Genomic DNA, 23,593 nt, shown 5'->3' with positions numbered 1-23,593 from the left:
AACAGTGAACCCAACAGCCTTTGCCTTCATATCCATAAACTTATCCAGAAGATCTAACTAAGATCATTTATGACGGTAGCTACACCAAACAACACAGTTTAAGTGTAGATGAAACAGCCTTCCATTGGAAGATGCTGTCTAGGATGTTTGCACTAGAGAGAAGTCAAAGCCTGACTTGAAAGTTTCAAAGGACAGGCTGACTCTTTCATTAGGAACTAATACAGCTGGCGACTATGTTCAAGCCAATGCTCATTTTTTTCTCTTTTTTAATTTTATTTTAACATTTATCATTTTTTTACATTTTTTAGACAATATTTGCTTCCCCCGACCCCCTCAGATTGAGTCCCCCTAGAATTTCCTTCCCCAAGGCACCCATGCACCATCACCACAGTCCCCTGTGCTCCTCACTCCCTCCCTCTCACCCCTCTCCCTCCTCCTCCCCTGCAGTATGTCTCTGGTTTATAGTTGTCTGTTTTTGCTTTGTTGTGTTTTGTACTGTTATTATTATTTTTTTTACACTGATGTCTTATTTGATTCCCCTATATTCCTGTTATAAGTGAAACTATCTGATATTTTTCTTTTTCCTTCTGGTTTTTTTCATTGAGCATAATTCCTTCTAGCTCCATCCACGTTGCTGCGAATGGCATGAGTTTATCTTTTTTGATTGTTGAATAATATTCCATTGTATATATATATTTACCACATCATCTTGATCCAGTCATCCATTTTTGGGCATTTGGGTTGTTTCCAATTTGGATTGTTTTACCTATTGTAAATAGTGCTGCAATAAACATAGGTGTACAGGTGCTCTTTTGAATCACTGTTTTTGTGTCCTTTGTGTAGATCCCTAGTAGTGGAATTGCCAGATCGTATGGTAGCTCCATTTTTAGTAGCTCCAGACAGCTTTCCACAGTGGTTGGACCAGTTTGCACTCCTACCAGCAATGTAGGAGAGTTCCTTTTTCACCGCATCCTCGCCAACATTTGTTGTTGCTTGTTTTTTGATAATGTGCCAATGCTCATTTTTTGCTTTTGAAAATCCTAGGATTTTCAAGAATGATGCTAAATCTACTCTGCTAGTGTTGTAATAATCAAGCCTGGGTGACAGCAAACCTATTTACAGCATAGTTTACTGACTATTTTAAGCCCCACTACTGAGATTTATTTCTTTGAAAAGAAAGATCCTATTCAAAATACTGCTTCTTATTGACCATGCACATGATCACCCAAAAACTTCATGATGCATAGGAGATTCATTTTCATGTTTGCTAACACAACATGCACTCTGCAGCCATGGATAAAGGAGTCATTTCAACTTTCAGGTCTTATGATTTGAGAAATACATTTCATAAGGCTATAGCTGCCATAGATAGTGCTTCCTCTGATAGATTGGGGCAAAGTAAAATTAAAAACCTTCTGGGAAGGATTCATCATTCTAAATTCCATTAAAAACATTCATGATTCATAAAATACCAACATTAATAGGAGTTTGGAAGAAGTTGATTCCAACCCTCGTGGATGATTAAGGAGTTCAAGACTTCAGTGGAGGAAGTAACTAGAGATGTGGTAGAAATAACAAGAGAACTTGTTATGTAATTGAGAATATTACATAAACTTAATTGATAAATCAGTGGCAGGGTTGGAGAAGACTCACTCCAATTTTGAAAGAAGTTCTGCTGTGGGTAAAATGCCATCAGACAATATTACCCACTGTAGAAAAATATTTTGTGAAAACAAGAGTCAATAGATTAGACAAACTTCATTGTTGTTTTATTTTCAGAAATTGCCAAACCACTCCAAATTTCAGCAAACCTCACTAATAGTCAGCAGTCATCAACATCTAGGCAAGTCACCCATCCTCCCCCCAGGAAAAAGATTACAACTCCCTGAAAGTTCAGATAATGGTTAGCAATCCTTAGCAATAACGTATTTTTAAATTAAGGTATGTACAGTGTACATGTACATTGCACACGAAATAGATTACAGTATAGTATAAACATAACTTTTATATGCAATAGGAACCAAAAAAAATCATGTGATTCTTGTTATTGAGCTACTCCCTTTTTTGCAGTTATCTGAAACAAAACCACAGTATCTCTGTGGTGTGCCTGTTTTGAACCAGTCACTTAATCCCCCTGCATCTCATGAAATTTTGTTGTTGATGTTGCATGTTTTCAGCACCTTGGGGGCTAACACTAGTAATCTCTTTCCTGTCTAGCTCAGCAGGTGTTTAGTAATGCTCCATTTTTCTTCCTACATCTATTCATATTTTTTAAAAAAATTGTTTTCACTGTAGAAGTTCCATAAGTTTGTTTTATTATATTTTTTATTATATTTTTAAGGACTGTACAACCTTCAGTTCTAAGATTATACCATCTTTTCACGCCAATACTGACTTGTTAGACATGGAGCTCCATTATTTGCGGTTGGAAATAGTGTTGTTAGATCAGAGAAAAACACCCCTTGTGTTTTTTTTTTACATAGCCCCACCTATCTCAGGCTAGAATCAGGAGTCCCTCAAACAGAAAGGACTGAGAGCTGGTTTCTTAGAAAAGAAAAAGTGCCTAAATAAAACAGGGCAGGAGCTGCATTTGTTTATTGGACTGATGAGACAATTTTGTTTGTGTTAAAACAGTAACCCAATGAGGGGAAGGGTTATCCTCATTATATTTGTTTTAGCAAGAACTGAACTAAATAAAGGACTAAGTTGAGAGGGGAAACTAAGAGGGGACCAGGACCCCCCACTGTGCCACCCTCCCTCCTATGCCTTTTCCTCCCAAGTAGACTCTCCTCTCTCCTTCCACCCCCTACACCCTCATTCCTCCCAAATATATCTATCAGATGCTCACGACAGTTAACACTTTACTGTCAATGATCCAACTCAGATTCTTAAGAGTTACCACAGTTGATTTATACAGCCTTTCCCATGAGATAGAAAACCACATGTTCAAGCTTAACATTTAATAAACCACTACAACATGAAGATACTCTAAGCTGCGTGTATATTTTGTTCTAAACAGTCTTTTATTTAAAAATATACATTTTTTATGTCTGCTAAACATCCTTCTCAGTTGGGTCTGGCTGTACTTTTCCCTCACCCTCCACTCCATCCTCAAAATCCCTGCACAGGCTAGAAGCAAAATTTTCTACTTTCTTACTAGAGTGTGTGTGTGTGTGTGTGTGTTTGTGTGTGTGTGTGTGTGTGTGTGTAGTTTATTTGCATTTCTATTAAGGTGAGCTCCTTTGTAGATGTAGTAACTGCTGTGGCAGTAGACAACCCGTGGTCTGTGTTCTTTTCTGTCACTTCACAGTCCATAACTGAAATGGGTAAGCTTGTACAAGCCCTCTTTTCGGAGGTGACTCCAAATTTAAAAATCTATATCCTTTGGACATTATATTGCAATGTTCCAGAGAGATGGATCTTTCCATTGTGGTTTACTTTGTTTTGTAAAAAGTTTACGGACTGAAAATTAAAAGTAAAAAGCCTTCCGTTTTTTACCTAAGTTAGCTCAATGAAGCAAAAGAATCAACATTCACATCCTGCTCCTGGCGGAGTCCGGCCATTGATTTTGGCAAGCCGCTTCTTTTCTCTGAACCTGTTTACCTGTTAATGATTTAGACTGAACATATTCTGAGATGCCTTCTGGCCCGAGAATTTTTTTTTTATATATATTTCCATTTTTTTTTTATTTTTATATTCCCCATACAATTGATCCCCCTTATTTTGACCCCAATCCCTCCTTTTCCCGCCTTCCCCCCCCATAGTGTGTCTCTGGTTCATAGTTGTTTGTTGATTTTGATTTTTTCTTTCTTATAGGCCCGAGCATTATTGCATTCCAATTATGTCTTTCTTTTGCTCAGCCTGTGTCTCTGGTCTTAAGCTGTCAGTAACTTCTCAGCGAGTCTAGATACTGGGACGCGAGGCCCCAAGCCCAGGGGCGGCGCGCGAGGGTCGCCATCGAGGTCCCCTTCCACCGGGAGATCTCAAAGGCCGGGTCCCCTCGCCACGGGTGTGGCTGCCCTCGGCCACAGAGCTTCAGGCATTATAAGTCAAAACAACCTCTCTCCCTGCTGACGCCACAGCCCCGCTGGGGTTGAAAATCGATCTCCGATCGTTCTGCTCCAGCACAGCCGGCCCGGGGCGGATGCGGGCGCGTGGACGCGCGGGCGGAACTGCGCAGGCTGCGCGGGACCGGCTGGCGGGGGCTGCTGACGCGGGAGAAAGATCCCGCTTCCCCTTCTCCCCGCGCCCTCTTCCAGCCTCATCGCGGTCGCTGAGACCCCAGCGGGGGGTGGCCCGTGGGTTAAGGGAGGAGGGAGACCTCCTTACCCTAAAAGAGCGAGGGAGGGGACAGGCAGAATTGCCCCGTCTAAGCCTAGTCCTCTGCTTTCATTGCTGCAAACGGTGACCTTGACCTCTTAGAGTAATACATGAAGGATGGTGCGAGATTTGCTCATTTGGAGCTGAAATCCCTCTCTATGGAATCTACAGCAGAAGGTATTCGGCTTGCCATCAGGTCAGACTTTCTGTAGGTTTATGAGTGTCATCATCAGGCTTGTGGTCACCTTGGAGAACTTGGGAAAAGTCCTGATCACCATCTGTTGTAGGATGTCACATAGCTAATCTCATCCACCCTGTGGACAGGATGCTAACTGCATCTCAAAGGGGACCTTTTCTCCAGTGTAGCTGTGGAGAGTTTGTCTGGCTTTTTGTCCAGTCCTATTTGATACATTTGTTTCTTAAGATGGTACCCATGTCCTGGCTGAGCTAAATCAGGTACTTTCTGGGGTTCAGAAGGAGACACAAAATGACTGTTCTGTTCTAGTGGGGAAGAGGAGGTAGGCTTTCTATGGTTGTATTAACGAGTGTTTATTGAACATTTACTAAGTGCTAGGTATTTTCATATAAAGTATTTTCATATAATTCTTTCAGGGAGCTTGATATTGTTATTCCTGTGTTACAACTGAGGAACAAGGAGCACAGAAATTAAACAACTTGCTCCAAGTCCCCAACTAATAGTTATAGAAGCAGAGAGTTAAGCCCCAGATTCATCCAGAATCTGTGTCTTCAACCGCTATGCTCTGTTGCCACTTGTGATGGAATAAATATTTTACTGTAAGGGAGAGGATACTAGAAGGTGAATAAGGAAATTTGGCTTCCCATTCTTGCTCTATCTCTGGGCAAATCAGATAACTTTGCTTTTCAGATATGAAATATCTGAAACCAATAAAATTTTGTGCAGTAGTGCTTTTTTTTTTTTTTTCATGGGAAGAGCAGCCAGAGTTTTCATCAGCATCTTGGAGATATTTATATACCTTATAACCCTTCCCCCCTTACTCCCAATGTAGTCACATAAGAATCCTCAATTTAGAGTTGGTAGGATTACCTTTTTCATCTTAAGTGATCTACACCCTCTTCTAACATTTAAAATAATGAGGCAATAGCAGGTTCAGACTCTGGAACCTCTCTCTGGTGTGAAGGGCTCCTGGCTGCACAACGGCCTTTCCAGCACACCCGCATGCCCAGATAGCAATCACAGGAAGGACAGCATTGGGATGGGATCATCAACTTCATCCTTGACCTACTTACAGCAACTCAGCATTTTTGCTTTAGCCTGTTGTTTTCTTAACTAACAACCAGATTCTAAGTTTATAGAGAGACTACAAGAAAAGATTTCAGTATAATTTTTTTGGACTATAAAAAAAATTCTAGTTGTGGAAACTCCACTAGTCTTGGGGAAAAGTATGCATTCCTGATTGCGTGTCTGCCGTACCCTGGCCACACAGCCTGAATGTTATAGACAGATCCCTGACTGCATGGAGACACTGGCAGGGAAGTGCTCAGAAGACACACAGAACACTTTTAGGGTGAACCTGCAGTCAGGAGGGGCTTCCTGGAGAATTGGGAATTGAGCCAATCCCTACAGTGTAAGTAGGAATGAAGTGAGCAGAAGGTGCAGGAGTAGCATTCCAAGCAGAGGGGGCAGCTGAGAGAAGTGCCAGAGACAATAAAGAACTGGCCTGTTGGAAGAACAATAGTCAAGATGTGGAAGCAACCTAAATGCCAATCAGTGGATAAGGGGATAAAGAAGTTGTGGCAGATATACACAGTGGAATACTATTCAACTGTGAAAAGAAATCTTGCCATTTGCAACAACATGGGTAGAATTTTAGGGGATTACATTGAGCAGAAATAAGTTAGAAGGAGAAAGACAAATACAGATGATTTCACTCACTCAAGTAGAATATAATAATATAAAGCAGAGGGACAGACAAAACCAAACCAAAACAAATCCTTGGATTGTGTCTATAAAACTTAGGTTACTAGAGGGAGGGATGATAGGAGTAAAGAGTGGAGGGGACCCCAAGGACTGTGATGGAGGATTATGGGTGCTTGGGTGATGGTCCAGGTGTGGTAGGTAAGTCATATCCGAAGCGGTGTAAACCTGTACTTCTAAATCATATACAGTGTTGCAAGCCAGCATTACCTCAATTAAAGAAAAAAAAACTGAAATGTCTGATGGCAAGGAAATTGGGATGAAATAAGAGCAGGAGAAAAAAGTAAGACCATGAATAATAACAGAAAAATGCATGCTTTTGGTTTATCTTGCTAAATCTGGGCCCCAAATATGGTTTGCAGCTTCCTAATAAAGCAAAGAGGGAAAAAGGAGGAGATGGAAATTCACAATGTGCATAAAATAATTTGGACCATAAAATAATTTTTCCAAAGAAGACCAGTGTTTCTGTTTGCTTAAAGATATATCCAAGTGGCATGCTGGAGCAGGCTTCTACCAGCTCATGAGAGACAGTGGTTAACTATCAAGAATTTTTGCAAGATAAGTATTAAACCATTGTTAGCTTGAAATCAACCACAGGAAATATTCAGCAAACACTATAAATCAGGGCCTTATTCCCTTCCTTCCTTCTTTACTTCCCCTTTTTTTTAAAAAAAACCTTTTTGTCTTCAGAGAGCCAGTTTACCAGCACAACACTGCATGATCCAGTGGTCTTGTAGAGAGGCACTATGCAAGTCCAGAGTTGCTGCAAGCAGGGGGAGCAAGGCTCAGTGTGCAGCAGGCACCTCTCTCAGGAGCAGAGTGCAGGAACATATGCCCTGGCTAGAGAATGACAGGAGTCTCCGCATCAGCATTCCGAATCTGCCTTGCTCATTCAACCCTCCTTACCAGTACTACCCAGGCATTTCATACCTAATGTAACAAAAAATGCTATGTCCAGTGAGGGGCAGATCTATCTCCCCACTCAAAAAATGCATCCATAGCGATGGGGAGAGGTGCCGATGAAGAAGTTTATACTTTTCCACTACTCAGCCCTTCTCAAAGCCTGTGTTTCACAGCATGCTAACAAGTGGTAGATGGCAGATAAGTGGAGAGTGTCCCCTATCAACTTAGGAGTGAATGGATTAGAGTTCAGCAGGTCTCCTTACTGCAGGACTTCTTACTTTCTTGGGAGGTGAATGTGCCCTTGTGGTACAGAATGCACACCAAACCCAGAACTTCTTTTACCCTGGAACACTTAGTGATGGCACATCGTAGGACACAAGACTGAAAAAACAAACCACTACCTGGGTAGTCAGTGTTCTTTGCAATTTTGAAAGGCAACATCAGGATTCCACAGAAATACTTCTTTCATATAGGACTTGAAACTCTTGCTTTTTTTCTTTTATTTTTTAATGAAATCATGACTTGTTTGTCTTTGCTTTTTCTCTAACCGTTTCATTGAGCCTGTGGTTATCTTCACATCCATCAGCAGAGCTTACTTAAGGCATGAAGGGAACATTTCAATATGAGATACTTCTTTTTTTTTGCCATTTTATTGTAAAATAAGATCCAAGTACAGGCAAAAGCTCCAAAACATACAGCTTAATGAGTTATTTTATTTTATTTATTTTATTTTTTACTTAAATTTTATTTTTATATTCCCCATACAATTACAACCCCCTTATTTTGACCCCAATCCCTCTTTCCCCAGGCTCCATAGAGTGTCTCTGGTTCATAGTTGTTTGTTGATTTTGAAATTTTCTTTCTTATAGTTATTCTTTTTCTTGGTCCCTTATTTATTCTTTTTTCCTGGTCCCTAGATTCCTGCTATGAGTAAGACCATCCGGTATTTTTCTTTTTCTTTCTGGCTTATTTCGCTGAGCATGATCCCTTCCAGCTCCATCCATGTTGCTGCAAATTGCATGTGTTTATCTTTTTTGAATGCTGAGTAATATTCCATGGTGTATATGTAGCACATCTTCTTGATCCAGTCATCTATTTTTGGGCATTTGGGTTGTTTCCAAAGCTTAGCTATTGTAAATAGTGCTGCTATAAACACAGGGGTGCAGGTGCTCTTTGGAATTGATGTTTCTGTGTCCTTTGGGTAAATACCTAGGAGTGGAATTGCTGGATCATATGGAAGCTCTATGTTTAGTAGGTCCAGAAATCTCCACACAGCTCTCCATAGTGGTTGGACCAGTTTGCACTCCCACCAACAGTGCAGAAGAGTTCCTTTTTCTCCACAACCTCGCCAACATTTGTTGTTGCTAGTTTTTTTAATATGTGCCATTCTCACTGGTGTAAGATGGTATCTCATGGTAGTTTTGATTTGCATTTCCTTGATTACAAGTGAATTTGAACATTGTTTCATATGCCTGTTGGCCATTTGCATTTCCTCTTCAGAGAAGTTTCTTTTTAGCTCTTCTGCCCATTTTTTGACTGGATTATTTTCTTTGTTGTTGTTGAGTCTCATCAGCTCTTTGTAGATTTTTGTGATCAGTCCTTTATCATTAGGGTTGTGTGCAAAATGTTCTCCCAGTCGGTGGGGTTTCTCTTTGTTTTTGTTATTGTCTCTTTTGCTGTGCAGAAGCTCTTTAATTTGATGTAGTCCCAGCTGTTGATCTTTGCCTTCACTATCACTGCTTTGGGTGATGTGTCTGTAAAGATGTCTTTGATGTGCATATCACGTAGTGTTTCGCCTATATTTCCTTCTATGTATTTTATGGTTTCAGGTCTTATGTCTAGTTCTTTAATCCATTTTGAGTTGGTTTTTGTGTATGGTGTGAGGTAGTAGTCAAGCTTCATTCTTTTGCATGTAGCGACCCAGTTTTCCCAGCACCATTTATTGAACAAACTTTCTTTGCTCCAATGCATATTCTTTGCTCCTTTGTTGAAGATTAGTTAACCATAAATCTGTGGGTTTATTTCTGGATTTTCTATTCAATTCCATTGGTCTGTGTGTCTGTTCTTGTGCCAATTACATGCAGTTTTGATGATTATGGCTTTGTAGTATAATTTGAAGTCTGGGAGTGTGATGCCTCCGTTCCCTTCTTTTTTTTTTTTCAGGAGAGCTTTGGGCATTCGGGGTTTTTGGTGATTCCATATGAATTTCATCAATAATTTTTCTATTTCTTTGAAGAATGACATTGAAATTTTGATTGGAATAGCATTGAATCTGTATATTGCTTTTGGTAGGATGGCCATTTTAATAATGTTTATTCTGCCAATCCATGAGCAGGGGATGTCTTTCCATTTCTTTGTGTCTTCTATTTCTTTTAACAGTGTTTTATAGTTTCTTTGTATAGGTCCTTTACCTCTTTTGTTAGATTTATTCCCAAATATTTGATTTTTTTTGTTTCAATAATAAAAGGGATGGTTTTTTTGATTTCTTCTTCTTCAGATTTATTGTTTGTGTATAGGAAGGCTACTGACTTTTGCGTGTTGATTTTGTATCCTGCCACTTTACTGAACTGATTGATGAGTTGAATTAGTTTTTCTGTGGAGTTTTTGGGGTTCTCTATGTATATTATCATATCATCTGCAAATAGTGATAGTTTGACTTCTTCTTTTCCTATTTGGATTCCTTGTATGTCTTTCTCTTGTCTTATTGCTCTGGCTAGGATTTCCAGTATTATATTGAAAAGCAGTGGTGAGAGTGGACATCCTTGTCTTGTTCCAGATCTTAATGGAAATGCTTTCAGCTTTTCACCGTTGAGAATGCTACTGGCTGTTGGCTTGTCATATATAGCCTTTATGATGTTGAGGTATGTTCCTTGTATCCCAAGAATTTCAAGGGCTTTTATCATGAATGGGTGTTGCACTTTGTCGAAAGCTTTCTTGGCATCTATTGATATTATCATATGGTTTTTATATTTCTTTTTGTTGATGTGTTGGATAATGTTGATTGATTTTTGGATGTTGAACCATCCTTGTGTCCCTGGAATGAATCCTACTTGGTCGTGGTGAATTATCTTATGGATACATTGTTGGATTCTGATAGCTACAATTTTATTGAGAATTTTTGCATCAGTGTTCATTAGGGAGATTGGCCTGTAGTTTTCTTTTTTTGTGTTGTCCTTGTTCGGTTTTGATATTAGTGTAATGTTGGCTTCATAGAATGTGTTTGGTATTATCCCTTCCTTCTCAATTTTTTGGAAGAGTTTGTGAAGGATAGGCACTAATTCGTTTCTGAATGTTTGGTAGAATTCATTTGTAAATCCATCAGGTTCTGGGCTTTTGTTTTTGGGAAGGTTTTTGATTACCATTTCAATTTCGCTGCTTGTAATTGGTCTGTTTAGGTGTTCTCTTTCGTCTTTATCTAGCTTTGGTTGGTTGTAGAGTTGTAGGAATTTGTCCATCTCCTCTAGATTGTTGAACTTGTTTCCACATAACTGTTCATAGTAGTTTCTGATTATTCTTTTGATTTCTGCTGTGTCCGTTGTGATTTCTCCTCTTTCATTTGTAATCCTGTTTATTTGTGCTTTCTCCCTTTTTTCCTTTGTGAGCCTGGTTAGGGGTTTGTCTATTTTATTTGTTTTTTCGAAGAACCGGCTCTTGGTTTCATTGATCTTTTGGATTGTTTTTTTAGTTTCTATTTCATTTATTTCTGCTTTGGTTTTTATTATTTCTTTTCTTCTACTGGTTTTGGGGGTTTTTTGTTGTTCTTTTTTTAGTTCTTTGAGCTTCGAGATTAGGTTGTTTCCTTGAGTTCTTTCTTGTTTCTTGATGTGAGCCTCTATTGCTATATATTTTCCTCTTATTACTGCTTTTGCTGCATCCCATATATTTAGGAAATTGGTGTCCTCCTTGTCATTCAATTCAAAGAATTTTTCAATTTCTTCTTTGATCTCCTCATTAGTCCAGTGGTCTTCCAGTAGTGTGGGTTTCAATCTTCATAAGGTAGGAGAGTTCCTTGCCTTCTTTTTATGGTTTATTTCTAGTTTGATGCCTTCATGGTCAGAAAAGATGCTTGGTATGATTTCAATCTTGGTGTATGAGATACTTCTTAACTCACAGTCTGTGTCCCCAAGAACCCAGTCCTGTCATGCCACACCAGGTGTTGGCAATGCCAAAACCCAACAGCATACATTTTTGATTCACAAGATTATGGACAAAGAAGCATTGCTTGCTCTTATGCATGCCCATTCTCTCTCTTTCGCTCCTTCTTTTAGTTGAACAAACATTTATTAAGGATATAATGAGGAATCAAAGATTATCCCTGGCCTCAAGGTGCTCATTGTCAAGTGTAGGAAACAAACATTACAAGACCCTGGGAAATAAACGCTAGCATGGCAGTATACACAAAGTGCTATGGGAGCCCTGGAGGAATAGGGGTGGGGGGAGGGGGCACCTCTGTGGAACCTTCTGTTATATTCCTAGCAATGAATAATTCATCATAACCTTTAACAGTTGTGCCTTGAAAATCCTTGAGAGAGGTCAGAAACCCATATGCCCATAAAGAAACTGAAGTGTCAAGAAGACTACACAAAGGGGCCTCCCCCGGGGCGCAGTGGTTGAGCGCTGTGTTGCGAAGCTGCCCGCAGCCTCTGCAGCGCTGGTTCGATTCCCAGCTGCCAGCAAGGGTCCCACATGGCGCACAGACCTCTCCTGCTGTGCCCGCTGCTCCCCTCAGCAGTGTACTTCGTCAGTCTGCCTGATATGCTCCCTGCTCTGGCTCTGGTGAGTTCTCTCACCCTCCAGAACTTCTGACTGTACCCAGTGCTTGTATAAATAAATAAATAAATCTTTAAAAAAAAAAAAGAAGAAGACTACACAGAGGAAGCAAAGTTTGGGCTGAGACTTGAGGAGAAACAAGGGAGTAAGGGCAAATGGGACAGTGTATAAAAAGATGGAGCGTGAGAGAATGTGGTGTTTTCCTGAAAACACCGGGCTGGACCCCAGGATGAGCATGAAGCAGTAAGACATGGATATTCTTAGCAGAATAAGGATCAGATAGTGGCTCTGTAATATTAATTACATTATTTCATAATTAGTTACTTAATCACTTTTTATAATTAAGAAACTGTGTTATTTATAATCTTATTTTTTCCAATCATCCCTGTGTTACATATGGAAATATTATCATGACTGTCACCAGTGAAACATATTAGGAAAAGTGAAAACTGTCTTCTTTAAAGTTCTTTCTTTTTATGTTCAACATCACTTGTAATTAGGGAAATGCAAATCAAAAACCACAATGACATATCATGGTACACCAGTGAGAATGACACATGTTAAAAAAACAGGAAACAACAAGTGTTGGCGAGGATGTAGAGAAAAAGGAACTCTCCTGCACTGCTGGTGGGAATGCAGACTGGTCCAACCACTACTGAAGGCTGTGTGGAGGCTCATCAAACTACTAAAAATGGAGCTTCCATATGACCCAGCAATTCCACTCCTAGGAATCTACCCAAAGGACACAAAAACATTAATTCAAAGGATACCTGCACCCCTAGGTTTATTGCAGCACTATTTATAATAGGTAAGCTATGGAAACAACCCAAATGCCCAAAAATAGATGACTGGATCAATAAGACATGGTATCTTACACAATGGAATATTACTGAGAAATCAAAAAAGATAAACTCATGCCATTCGAAGCAACATGGATGGAGCTGGAAGGGAATATGTTCAGTGAAATAAGCCAGATGGAAAAAGGAAAATATCGGATGGTTTCACTTATAGGGGGAATGTAGAGAAAACAAATAAGGGGCCGGGAAAAAAATAATAAATCAAAAAACAAAATTAACAGGCAACTATAAATCAGAGACATTCTGCAGGGGAGGGAGAGGGAGCGGGGTCAAAACGGGAGGGAAAAGCACAAGGGACTATGGTGACAGTGCACAGGTGAATTGGTGGTGAGAACTCTACGGAGACTACTCCTGAGAGGAGAAAGCATACATTGCACAAAAAGGAAGAATGGTGTAAAATATATATATATACATGGCGCGCAGACCTCTCCTGCCGCCCGCTGCTCCCCTCAGCAGTGTACTTCGGTCCTTCTGCCTGTTCTGCTCCCCGCTCTGGCTCTGGTGAATTCTCTCACCCTCCCGCGCTTCTGACTGTTCTGACTGTACCCAGTGCATGTATAAACAAAAACAAAAACAAACAAATAAATAAATAAAACATGCCTCTACAAAAAATAAATAAATAAATAAAAATAATTTTAAAAAAAGAAAAAAAATCTTGCAATCAAATTAAACAGAATTTTAAAAATCCTTTTTAATGATTTTGCACCTTTTAAAATTTTTGACCATCAATAGCATCTTATGGACTCTATAAAACAAAACATTTTCCAAGTAGAGGCAACAGAAAAAAAATTTGAAACTTCTATTCTTTTCCTAGCAATGAATGATTCATCATAACCTTTAACAGTTGTACCTTGAAAATCCTTGAGAGAGGTCAGAAACCCATTTGCAGATAAAGAAACTGAAGTAAATTTCTCTCTGGTCTCAATGTGAGAGTAGAGTATATCAGAGAGATTATTGCTTTTGATTGCATCAAGTTTCTTAATCTCCCTTAGTTAAAGTGGGAAGTGTTTTGAGACTTGTTCTACTATGTTCACAACTATATCATGTGATTGCCCTAAAGAAGATGGGCATTTCTCATCATTTTTAAACCTTGAATTTACCACCTCCTCAACTCCCTTTCTATCTCCTTTTTCCTTCTGTCATTTTCTCTCTTGAGACAGCTTCATATATTGCTAAGACAGAGTTTATCATGCCATGGGCCCTGTACACATGTACTCAATTCCTCACTCACCATCATTTTGAAGCCCTCTGTGTGCTCCACCAGGAGCAGGACCAGCCAGGCCCTGTCGTCAAGGAGCTCCCAGCACATTAAAGCCTGTTTGTTTCCTCTCATTTATCATCTCTATTTGCTCTGTCTGGGCTCTTTCTTCCCACTTTGCCCCATGCCCCATGCTGCCCCTCCCAACTCTTATTCATCCTTTCTTCTCCCTTCCCCAATAGCTTTTTCCAATGACTAACAGGAACCCAGCTCAGCTGGTTTTTATCACGCTCCTGTCCTTGCATTTTTCCGACTCAATTAAGCCATTACCAGAGCTAAATGAGGCATGGACTCTCCAAAAGTCACACTTGTTGTCAGGGAGATGGAGAGTAAGAGCGCGTGCAGCTGGCAGGTGGACGGCAAGCAGGGTGGAGGGAGGCAGCCGAGTGTGACCAGGCAGTTTGTGTTCCCCCAGTGCTGAAAGAGGGCCCTCATTTTAAAGCAAAATGTCTTTTACTTTAATACAGAAGAAATGAAGTCTGACATAGAATTGAGTTTGGTCACAAAGGTGATGACAGAGAAGATGTCCCTAATTCTTTGGCAAATGTGTACCTGGCATGTTTAAAAACCCACATTGTGGATCTGTCCTCAGCAAGAGGTAAAGAAAGCTGTAACCAGAGCCAGGTACACAGGGTTTGTGATTATTGGTTGAACTTGCTCAGATTTTTCCCTATTTATCTACATTAAAACATGCACATTTCACCTTTCTGCACTGGTGGCTTCACACCTTACAATTAGTGACAAGAAGGTAAAGATCACCATACAGTAGGCCAGAGACACATCAGTGTACTAACTACCTACTGGAAATTGATTTTGGTTTCATAACCTTACTTTCTCTTGACAACCTAGAAATTTTTTTCTGCATTTCAAGAAGTAAGAAATTGTAGCTTTTGAGTTTGTAGTACCTCTGTTGAATGGCTTTATGTTCAACTCTGTTTTCCTAGCTGAAATATGGACAAAATCATTTTCCAGAGTTACCAGATCTCTGAAATGTTAAGAGCCAGATGTGGTTTTTACTTTCATGAAATTGAAAAGTTGGGATGTTGACTCCTAAACTTACCTCGTTGTCCTCTTTTAATTTGTCCTTGAGCCTGGAACTTGGATGAGCCATGGAACTTGGATGGCCTGAGCCATCCAAGCTCCAGACTAGAGATACAACTGTGATCATGATGAAGACCCTGCCCTTGTGAATCTTCAGTCTTAGAGGAAAGTTCGATCCTAAAATTGCTCCACCAGCTCCTGGTTTTACTGGTTATGCTACATTCACTCATTCAGCTAGTATTTGTGGAGCATCTACTAGGTTCCAGGCACTTTGCTTCGTGGCAGGTTACAATGTTGAGGAAGAGACAGAGCCCACCCTCATGAAACTTCCAGTCCCCACCTTGACTTAATTCGCTCTCTTGGCAGTTACCATAAAGAAAATCACTCACTCATTTGTGCTCCTTCAACATTTCATTCATGCCCCTCCAGAACATTTGCATCACAGTGATTATTTTTTTTAAACCATAGCACACTTTATTTATTTATTTGTTTGTTTATTTAACATTTATTTATTTATACAAGAACTGGGGTATAGTCAGAGGCGTGGGAGGGTGGGAGAATTCACCGGAGTCAGAGCGGGGAGCAGAACAGGCAGATTGACTGAAACACACTGCTGAGTGGAGCAGCGGGCAAGACAGGAGAGGTCTGCCGCACCATGTGGGTATCTCCCTGGCCAGCCGGGAATCGAACCTGCGCTGCAGAGGCTGTAGACAGCCTTGCAGCACTGCGCTCAACCCCCTGAGCCACTGGGGAGGCCCATCATCACTGTGATTATAATACATTTTTCTGTCTCCTTTTAAACCATGAGCACTTTGAAGGCAGGAATCTCAGCTTTCTTTCCCCAAGAGCTTTGTGCTCTGTAGTGTCCGCGCAGTCAGGTTAATGTATTTTGAATGAATAAACAACTGCATGAATTTACAAGTTTATGAACCTATGGAATCATGGTCCAGTCTGGCCTGATCTTCCAGCTCATGTCTCTTGGGTGGTGAACTGAATGAGTAATCATCTGTCAGGACTGAAACACTCCTCATGATTTCAAGGACCTTTTAAACATGAAACCATCTGGTCCTATGGGTCATTTCTTCCAGAATATATCTGCCATAGAGGAAAAGAACAAATACTTGCTTTGTCTTTCATTTGCAATCCTTTTTTTGCAGTAAGGCAAACATGATTACATATGATTTAAATCAAATAAGCTTAAATAAAGAGAACAAATGAGCTTATTTGTACTTCTCAGATAGATACTGCTAATATAATGCTGTATGAAAAAATACTTAAACAAATGGTTTAAACAAACCAGAAGCTTCTTTTCCTCTTTCATCTTAAAGTCCAGGAATAACCTGAAATTGTGGTTGTGCCCCGTGAATCTTCAGCTGTTGGCAGTGTCATTGCCTGGGATGTAGCTCATGGGATGGGCTCCAACTTCCATGTCCACCTCCGTGCAGCAGAATGGAGGAAGGGGCCTTGAAGAGACACGGGGCACACATCAGCTCTTCCTTCTTACTTAATGCTCCTGGAAGCAGCCACAGAGCACTTCACCTTAAATCCCATTGGCCAACACTTAGTCACATGACCACACATTTTATAAAGTTGGGGAAAGAGGGCTTTATTTTGGACAACAACTTGCCAGTTAAAATTATTTTTATTGTAGCATTAAAAGAACTACAGATAGCGGGCCTCCCTGGTGGTGCAAGAGGTTAAGATTCAACCTATGAAGCTGTCTGCAGCCACTGCAGCAAAAGTTTGATCCCCGCCCAGGGAGCAACTCACTTGGTGCAGCAGACTTCTCCTGCCTCGCCCACTGCTCCCCGCAGGAGTGTATTTCAGTCAGTCTACCTGTTCTGTTCCCCACTCTGGTGAATTCTCTCACCCCCCACACACAATACTCTGGCCTGTACCCCAGTTCTTGTGTACATAAATACATCTTTTATTATTATTATTATTATTATTATTATTTTATTTTTTAATTAAATATTTTATTTTATGTAATTCTTATATCTTTTTTTATCTTTGCACAATGTATGCATTTTCATTTTGGTTATATTCCCCATACAATTGCACCCCCCCTTATTTTGACACTAGTCCTTCCTTTCCCTGCCCCTCCGTTCCCTCACCCCCACCCCCTGTAGTGTGTCTCTGGTTTATAGTTGCTTGTAGATTTTGATTTTTACTTTGTAATGATTAGTCTTTTTCCTGGTCTCTTATTTAGGTTTTCTAAATTCCTGCTATGAGTGAGACCATCCGGTATTTTTCTTTTTCTTTCTGACTTATTTCGCTGAGCATGATCCCTTCCAGCTCCATCCATGTTGCTGCAAACTGCATGTGTTTATCTTTTTTGATTGCTGAGTGTATATGTACCAAATCTTCTTGATCCACTCATCTGTTTTTGGGCATTTGGGTTGCTTCCTTAGCTTAGCTTAAATAAATACATCTTAAAAAAATATTTAAGAGAACTACAGATAGAAGGGATACAGTTAAAAGACTCCACCACACTAAAACTGAAGTGTTAGTGATTATATGAGAACTTTTGTGTTCTAATTAATGCCAACGGAAGTCACAGGTATGAATTCCAGTTGTTAATCCATTGTGCTACGATCATGCTTGGTACTCCTCTGGTTGTTGATATGTAGGTGGAGGATGGACGGAGTAAGGACACAGAAGAGAAAGCGTTTGCAACAGGGAAGTTGGGGGTGAGGTGGGATTGATGGTGCCACAATGGAAGGCTGACTAAGGCAGTGGCAACAGGAATGGAATAGGGAAGTGAAAATGGAGAGAGATGATAGAACAGCTCTTCCTTCTTACTTAATGCTCCTGGAAGCAGCCATAGAGCACTTCACCTTAAATCCCATTGGCCAACACTTAGTCACATGACCACACGTTTTATAAAGTTGGGGAAAGAGGGCTTTATTTTGGACAACAACTTGCCAGCTAAAATTATTTTTATTGTAGCATTAAAAGAACTACAGATAGCGGGCCTCCCTGGTGACACAAGGGGTTAAGATTCAACCTATGAAACTATCTGCAGCCACTGCAGCACAAGTTTGATCCCCTCCCAGGGAGATCTACCATCTATCAACAGGGTGATAGATGTTAGAGGAAAAGGAAAGGGAGGATCTAGAATGAATCTCAGTTAGACTCTGGTAATTAGGCTAAAACTGGTGGTTTGGAGACTACAATTAGACTGGTAGAGTTAATTGGTGTAAATTGACCAGAAATCTCTCATCTATTACTTCTTGCCTTAAATATTCTATTAAATGGACTAATGAAGTTAATAAATTTCTCCAAGTAGTTAATTTTTCACAGGAAAAACTTAACAGATCTTAATGACTCACCCTAACCAGTTGTAATGTCCCCTCTCTTAATTCAGTACACTACATGAAACTCCTTTAAATTCTGAGTTCTTGAGGCATTCTTAATTGAAGTGCTAGAATTTTTCACTTGAGTAAGCAGAATATATGGACAATCTATTCTCTCATCTACAAAATGGAGTTGTTACTGCCCTCTTACAACTGTGGGGTTTCAAATACATAGAATATTTGGAGATCTGATACAATGCCTGGTTCAATAAATGCTAGTTTCTATCTTCTTTCAAAGTACTTTCTTTTTTATGCATTCATCCAACAAACATTCAGTTGTTACTATTCCACGCGCTGCTAAGTTGAACTTAAGTCATAGAAAACAAAAAATTACAATATTTTTTTCACTTTCGAATGTTGAGTTAAATTCTAATCCTCATCACTAGTGTGCCTGCCCCTAGATTCAGAGTTACTGAGGAAGGGGGATATGTGTTTGTTACCATTATAGTCCCAGGCTTTCACACATGTACATATTAAATGTATGGATGAATATATAACCAAGGGCCAAAGAATGCAGCCAAAAATCCAAAAGCAGGACTAGAGTCAGAGAAGCAGAATGGTTATGGATGTTTAGACATTATCAGAGATAATTCCAAGAATGTTGAGTGTCTGCTGGAATACTCCTTCAAAATGGGGTGGCCCCATACCCTCTACTGGAATCACTGTTGAAAAGGAAGTGGGTCCAGGGGCCTCCCTGGTGGCGCAAGGGGTTAAGCACCACACTGTGAAGCAACCCACAGCCTCTGAGGCATGAGTTCGATCCCCGGCTGGCCAAGGAGCAACCCACATGGACCAGCAGACCTCTCCTGTCCCGCCCACCACTCCCCTCAGCAGTGTATTTCAGTCTGTCTACCTGTTCTCTTTCCCCACTCTGTGTCTGGTGAATCCTTTCAACCCCCACACCTCTGGCCTGTACCCCAGCTCCTGTATGCATAAATAAATAAATCTTAAAAAAAAAAAAAAAAAAGAAAAGGAAGTGGGTCCCTAAGGGACAAGGAGCAACATATGGTAATGGTTAAGAGCTTCAGCCTCTCTAAATGGAAATTCTGAGCCACCTCTGTGGCAGTCATCAAAACAAGATGGGATTTAGGGTCAGTTAAATTCATTGTATCTCTTTCCTTTTAGGAAGCATCAAAGATGGCCTCTGCATGATGTGGCTTTTAAAAACTCAAGAACTACCTAAATTGCCAGTTTGCAGTGGAGAAGACAAAAATGGAAATTCAAACATCAAAGCTTCCATTTTGATATTCATAGCTATATAGACATGTGTCCCCACCACAAGGAGTAAACTGCACCAAGGGGGAAAGTTCTTAAGGCCCCCAAACCACAAGTATTTTTGTCTCTCCCCCTGGAGACAAAGCAGAACTATGGCATTTTATAGCTGCTGTTTGATCCTCTGGGCATTCACCTGGCATGCTTCTGCTTATGGGCCTGATCAGCGAGCCCAGAAGAAAGGGGACATTATCCTTGGGGGACTCTTTCCTATTCATTTTGGAGTAGCAGCCAAAGATCAAGATCTCAAATCAAGGCCAGAGTCTGTGGAATGTATCAGGTAAGGGAAGAGGTGGGTCAGAGAGCCTTTTTTGGGCGATTGAAGAAATGCTGTACCAAACAAACCCAAATTATTTTTCCAAACTTGTTCTCTCTTTTCAAAAAAAAAAAAATGGTGATTAAAATCATGCTTAAAAGCTTACTATTTCCCTCTCCCCTTTTCTAAAAAAAATTCCAAATACAAAATGTCAGAGATTCTGAATAAAAACCCCTATGTCCTGTCAGAGCATATTCCTGTTTACCTGGCAGCAAGTGTTGCCTAATGGGAGATAAATACCGAGAAGAAATTAATTTGCAAACTTGAGTTGTAAAATTTCCCATTGGCCTTACATACCCCACTGTCACTAATACTTAAATAAGTGTGGGCTGTCCCAGTCTTTTTTTTTTTTTTTTTTTTTTTAAGGATTTTATAGTGTAAGGCACTCAGTGGTCCACACTACCCAGGCAGCTTCAAAATGCAGCCCATAGCATGCTGGAATCACTCCCATTAGACAGTCTTCCTTAGAGAATCTGAGCACAAACCCCACCCCATTCCCCACCCCTACACCCACCAACCTGCCCCTAACACAGTTACATCTCACTCTCTCACTGGAAGACAGATAACATATCTCCTTAAATTGTTTCTCTTCCAGGCCAAATAGCCTCAGTTTTTTCACCAGTTCCTCCATGACAAGTTTTCCAGACCCCTCAACTACTGTTAGTTGCCCTCTATCTGCTGCTCACTAATTATTATGATATTTTTAGAATACGGCATCTAAAACTAGGCCCAGTTCCTTCAAATGGGATCTGATTTTGCAGAGGACAATTTTCAATATGTCACTTCCCTTAATCTGGAGAACACTACTGCACCACAAATCTTAACCCACATTCTGAGAGAGACTAGCACTTTCTCTCTGAGACTTGCCACTTCCAGAAGGATCCAGCACTTTTCACTAATATCTCTTTAACTGGAAAATGAAAAGGAAAACTAGAATTGTTGCAATAAAACTGGGTTTCTGTTCATATTCTAGTGTGATCTCACAAAATAATAGGTAACCTTTTCACATTTATGAATGCAAAAAACGAAGCAGAATTTCACTGAAGCTGATTACATCCTTAGCATAACCTGTGTGGACAAATGTCCTCTTTTTTGTAACCTGCTGGATAGAGTTGTGCATGTGCCACGTATTTACCCAAAAATCAAGAAAGAAGATTGCCCTGAAATAGGTTATTTTCTTAATTAGATTAAAGGTAGTAAAATCAGCTTGGCAGTATAGATGTTTTATGTGGGTTTAAAAGAAAGAATGAAACAAATAAATGAAGGAAACAAGAAAATGACTAAGAGAAGCCGTTGCATTAAAAATTACGCAGCACTCTTAGGAACCTAAACAGTACTATGGAATGTAAACGATCATTTCTTTCATTTAGTCATTTAGTTCAAGTGGTGACACCCACCACATAAAGAAACTGCAAAGTTTTTTATTTTTTCTTTTGGTCACAGATACACGAGTGTTTCACAATTGTCAAGCCCTCACTCAGAGTTAAGTCTTAAAAGAACAAAAGCTATGTCTCTGGCCCTATTTTTCTTTGTTAATTGGCTTGATTTTTACTTAAAATAATTTTCTTCTTTAAAAATATCTTCATTTTTAAAATAGTATAAACATGCTAAAAGCACATATATTAAACTTATTATTTCACAACCCAGAAATAACCACTGTGTATGTACAGCCTTCTACATATAATCTTTCTTTTTCAAAAATACAACCACTCATTGCCCTTTCTTTCCCTTTGGCCTCCAGGATTGTCATAGTCTAGATTTTTTTACTCTGCATTCTGAGGTTATTTAAGCTCCATGTATTAAAACCTTAATCTGGCTCTTTTTCTTCCTAAGTCTCTATATATTACTTCAGTAAAGTAGCTCACATCAGCTACTTTGAATTCTTTGCCAGATGAGGCAGATAGAAATTACTCATTCTATTACTAATAACAGTCTTCATTATTATTGTGCCCTAGCTCTGTTAAGGCCCAGGCTGACAATTGTGCATAATTATCTCAAGTTCACAGCCACCCTGTGAGGTAGGTGTGCTCCCCATTTTACAGTGAGGACTGAGTCTCAAGGAACACCATGTCATGAAACCAAAGCTAACAAAGACAAGCGCCAAGCCCAGCTTCGTCCAATCTGCATTTAATGGAATAGAACAGAAAATCTCTATTTCCTATTCCTTCTTTCTTCCAGGTACAATTTCCGAGGATTTCGCTGGTTACAAGCTATGATATTTGCCATAGAGGAAATAAACAGCAGCCCTGCGCTTCTACCTAATATGACTCTGGGATACAGGATATTTGACACTTGCAACACTGTTTCTAAAGCTTTGGAGGCCACGCTGAGTTTTGTGGCCCAGAACAAAATCGATTCTTTGAACCTTGATGAGTTCTGCAACTGCTCAGAGCACATTCCCTCCACTATCGCAGTGGTGGGAGCCACTGGCTCTGGCATCTCCACTGCAGTGGCGAACTTGCTGGGGCTCTTCTACATTCCCCAGGTACTGTGCCTCCTAGATGGGCTTTGTGGGCAGGAGTCAGGAAACGCGCTCCAAGTAGTGCCATGCCCAGTGGCCTTGCAGTTAGCTAATTTCCTATATCTGATTTTACCATGGCATAAAAGAAACTTGTAAGTCCCCAGGGCACTATATTATGACCATTTAGGATTCTGAGATTACAATGTCAACTAGATCTTTGGGAATCTTCTAAAATTCCTTTAAATATACCTTGTATAAAACTTGTTTTTTTCACCAAATTGTTTATTTATTTTCCATTAAATTCCTTTAATAAGTGGCCTTTGTTTGGCCTTTACTAAAAGGGATGAAGTTATATAATATAAATCATACCTTTCAAACCCAAAACATTTATCCTTTTTTTTTTTTTTTAAACATTTATTTATTTATTTATACATGCACTGGGTACAGTCAGAAGCGTGGGAGGGTGAGAGAATTCACCAGAGCCAGAGCGGGGAGCAGAGCAGGCAGAAGGACCGAAGTACACTGCTGAGGGGAGCAGCGGGCGGCAGGAGAGGTCTGCGCGCCATGTAGGACCCTCCTCCGGTGGCCGGGGAGCAGCCGGGGATAGAACCAGCGCCGTGGAGGCCTCGGGCAGCTTCGCAACCCAGCGCTCAACTACTGCGCCACCGGGGAGGCCCCAAAACATTTATCCTTAACCCTACTTCCTTAAGTCTCTGTCTCTCTACTGTTTGACTGAAAATTTAGTTCAACCATAAGGAAACAGTCCAATTTCTAACAAAAAATATGCAAATATTGTCATGCACTTTCTAGAATTGGAAAATATTGTATTTCATTCAGTAGATATTTATAGAGTGTATATGAATAAGCAGCCTCCACTCCTCAGAAACTCAGTCTCGGTGAAAAGATATCTCCATTTTCAAATATTGACAATTCACTGAAACAAGTTATTTATGAACATTTTTGTTAAAAATTTTTTCACCAAAGCAAAAAGACAGCAAATTCTAAGTTCCATTTTATTTTTCCCTTAACATTATAGAAAAAAATCTTTTTATACTAATATTTATAGATCCATAGCATTATTT

General features: G+C 40.0%; 1 protein-coding gene across 2 annotated transcripts in view; it reads left to right on the top strand.

Moving 5' to 3' along the window:
• CASR (calcium sensing receptor) overlaps window positions 1-23,593 on the top strand; it is a 69,143-nt gene that overhangs the window by 22,598 nt on the left and 22,952 nt on the right. Inside the window, exons 1-3 of one of the 2 annotated variants that reach the window (XM_037525456.2) lie at window positions 4,360-4,516; window positions 19,588-20,014; window positions 22,229-22,535. In XM_037525456.2, coding sequence (XP_037381353.1) covers window positions 19,830-20,014; window positions 22,229-22,535 — 492 coding nt within the window. In that variant the 5' untranslated portion in view covers window positions 4,360-4,516; window positions 19,588-19,829. Of the gene's footprint in view, window positions 1-4,359; window positions 4,517-19,587; window positions 20,015-22,228; window positions 22,536-23,593 lie in introns of those variants that run through there. The other variant, XM_054700523.1, reaches the window with a different exon arrangement.

This window comes from Talpa occidentalis, unplaced genomic scaffold (genome assembly GCF_014898055.3).
Source record: "Talpa occidentalis isolate TD23 unplaced genomic scaffold, MPIMG_talOcc4v2.1 talOcc4.4, whole genome shotgun sequence".
In the NCBI taxonomy this organism is placed as follows: domain Eukaryota; kingdom Metazoa; phylum Chordata; class Mammalia; order Eulipotyphla; family Talpidae; genus Talpa; species Talpa occidentalis.
The sequence above is the reverse complement of the archived record's forward strand: the minus strand, read 5'-3'. Positions and strand labels throughout refer to the sequence as shown.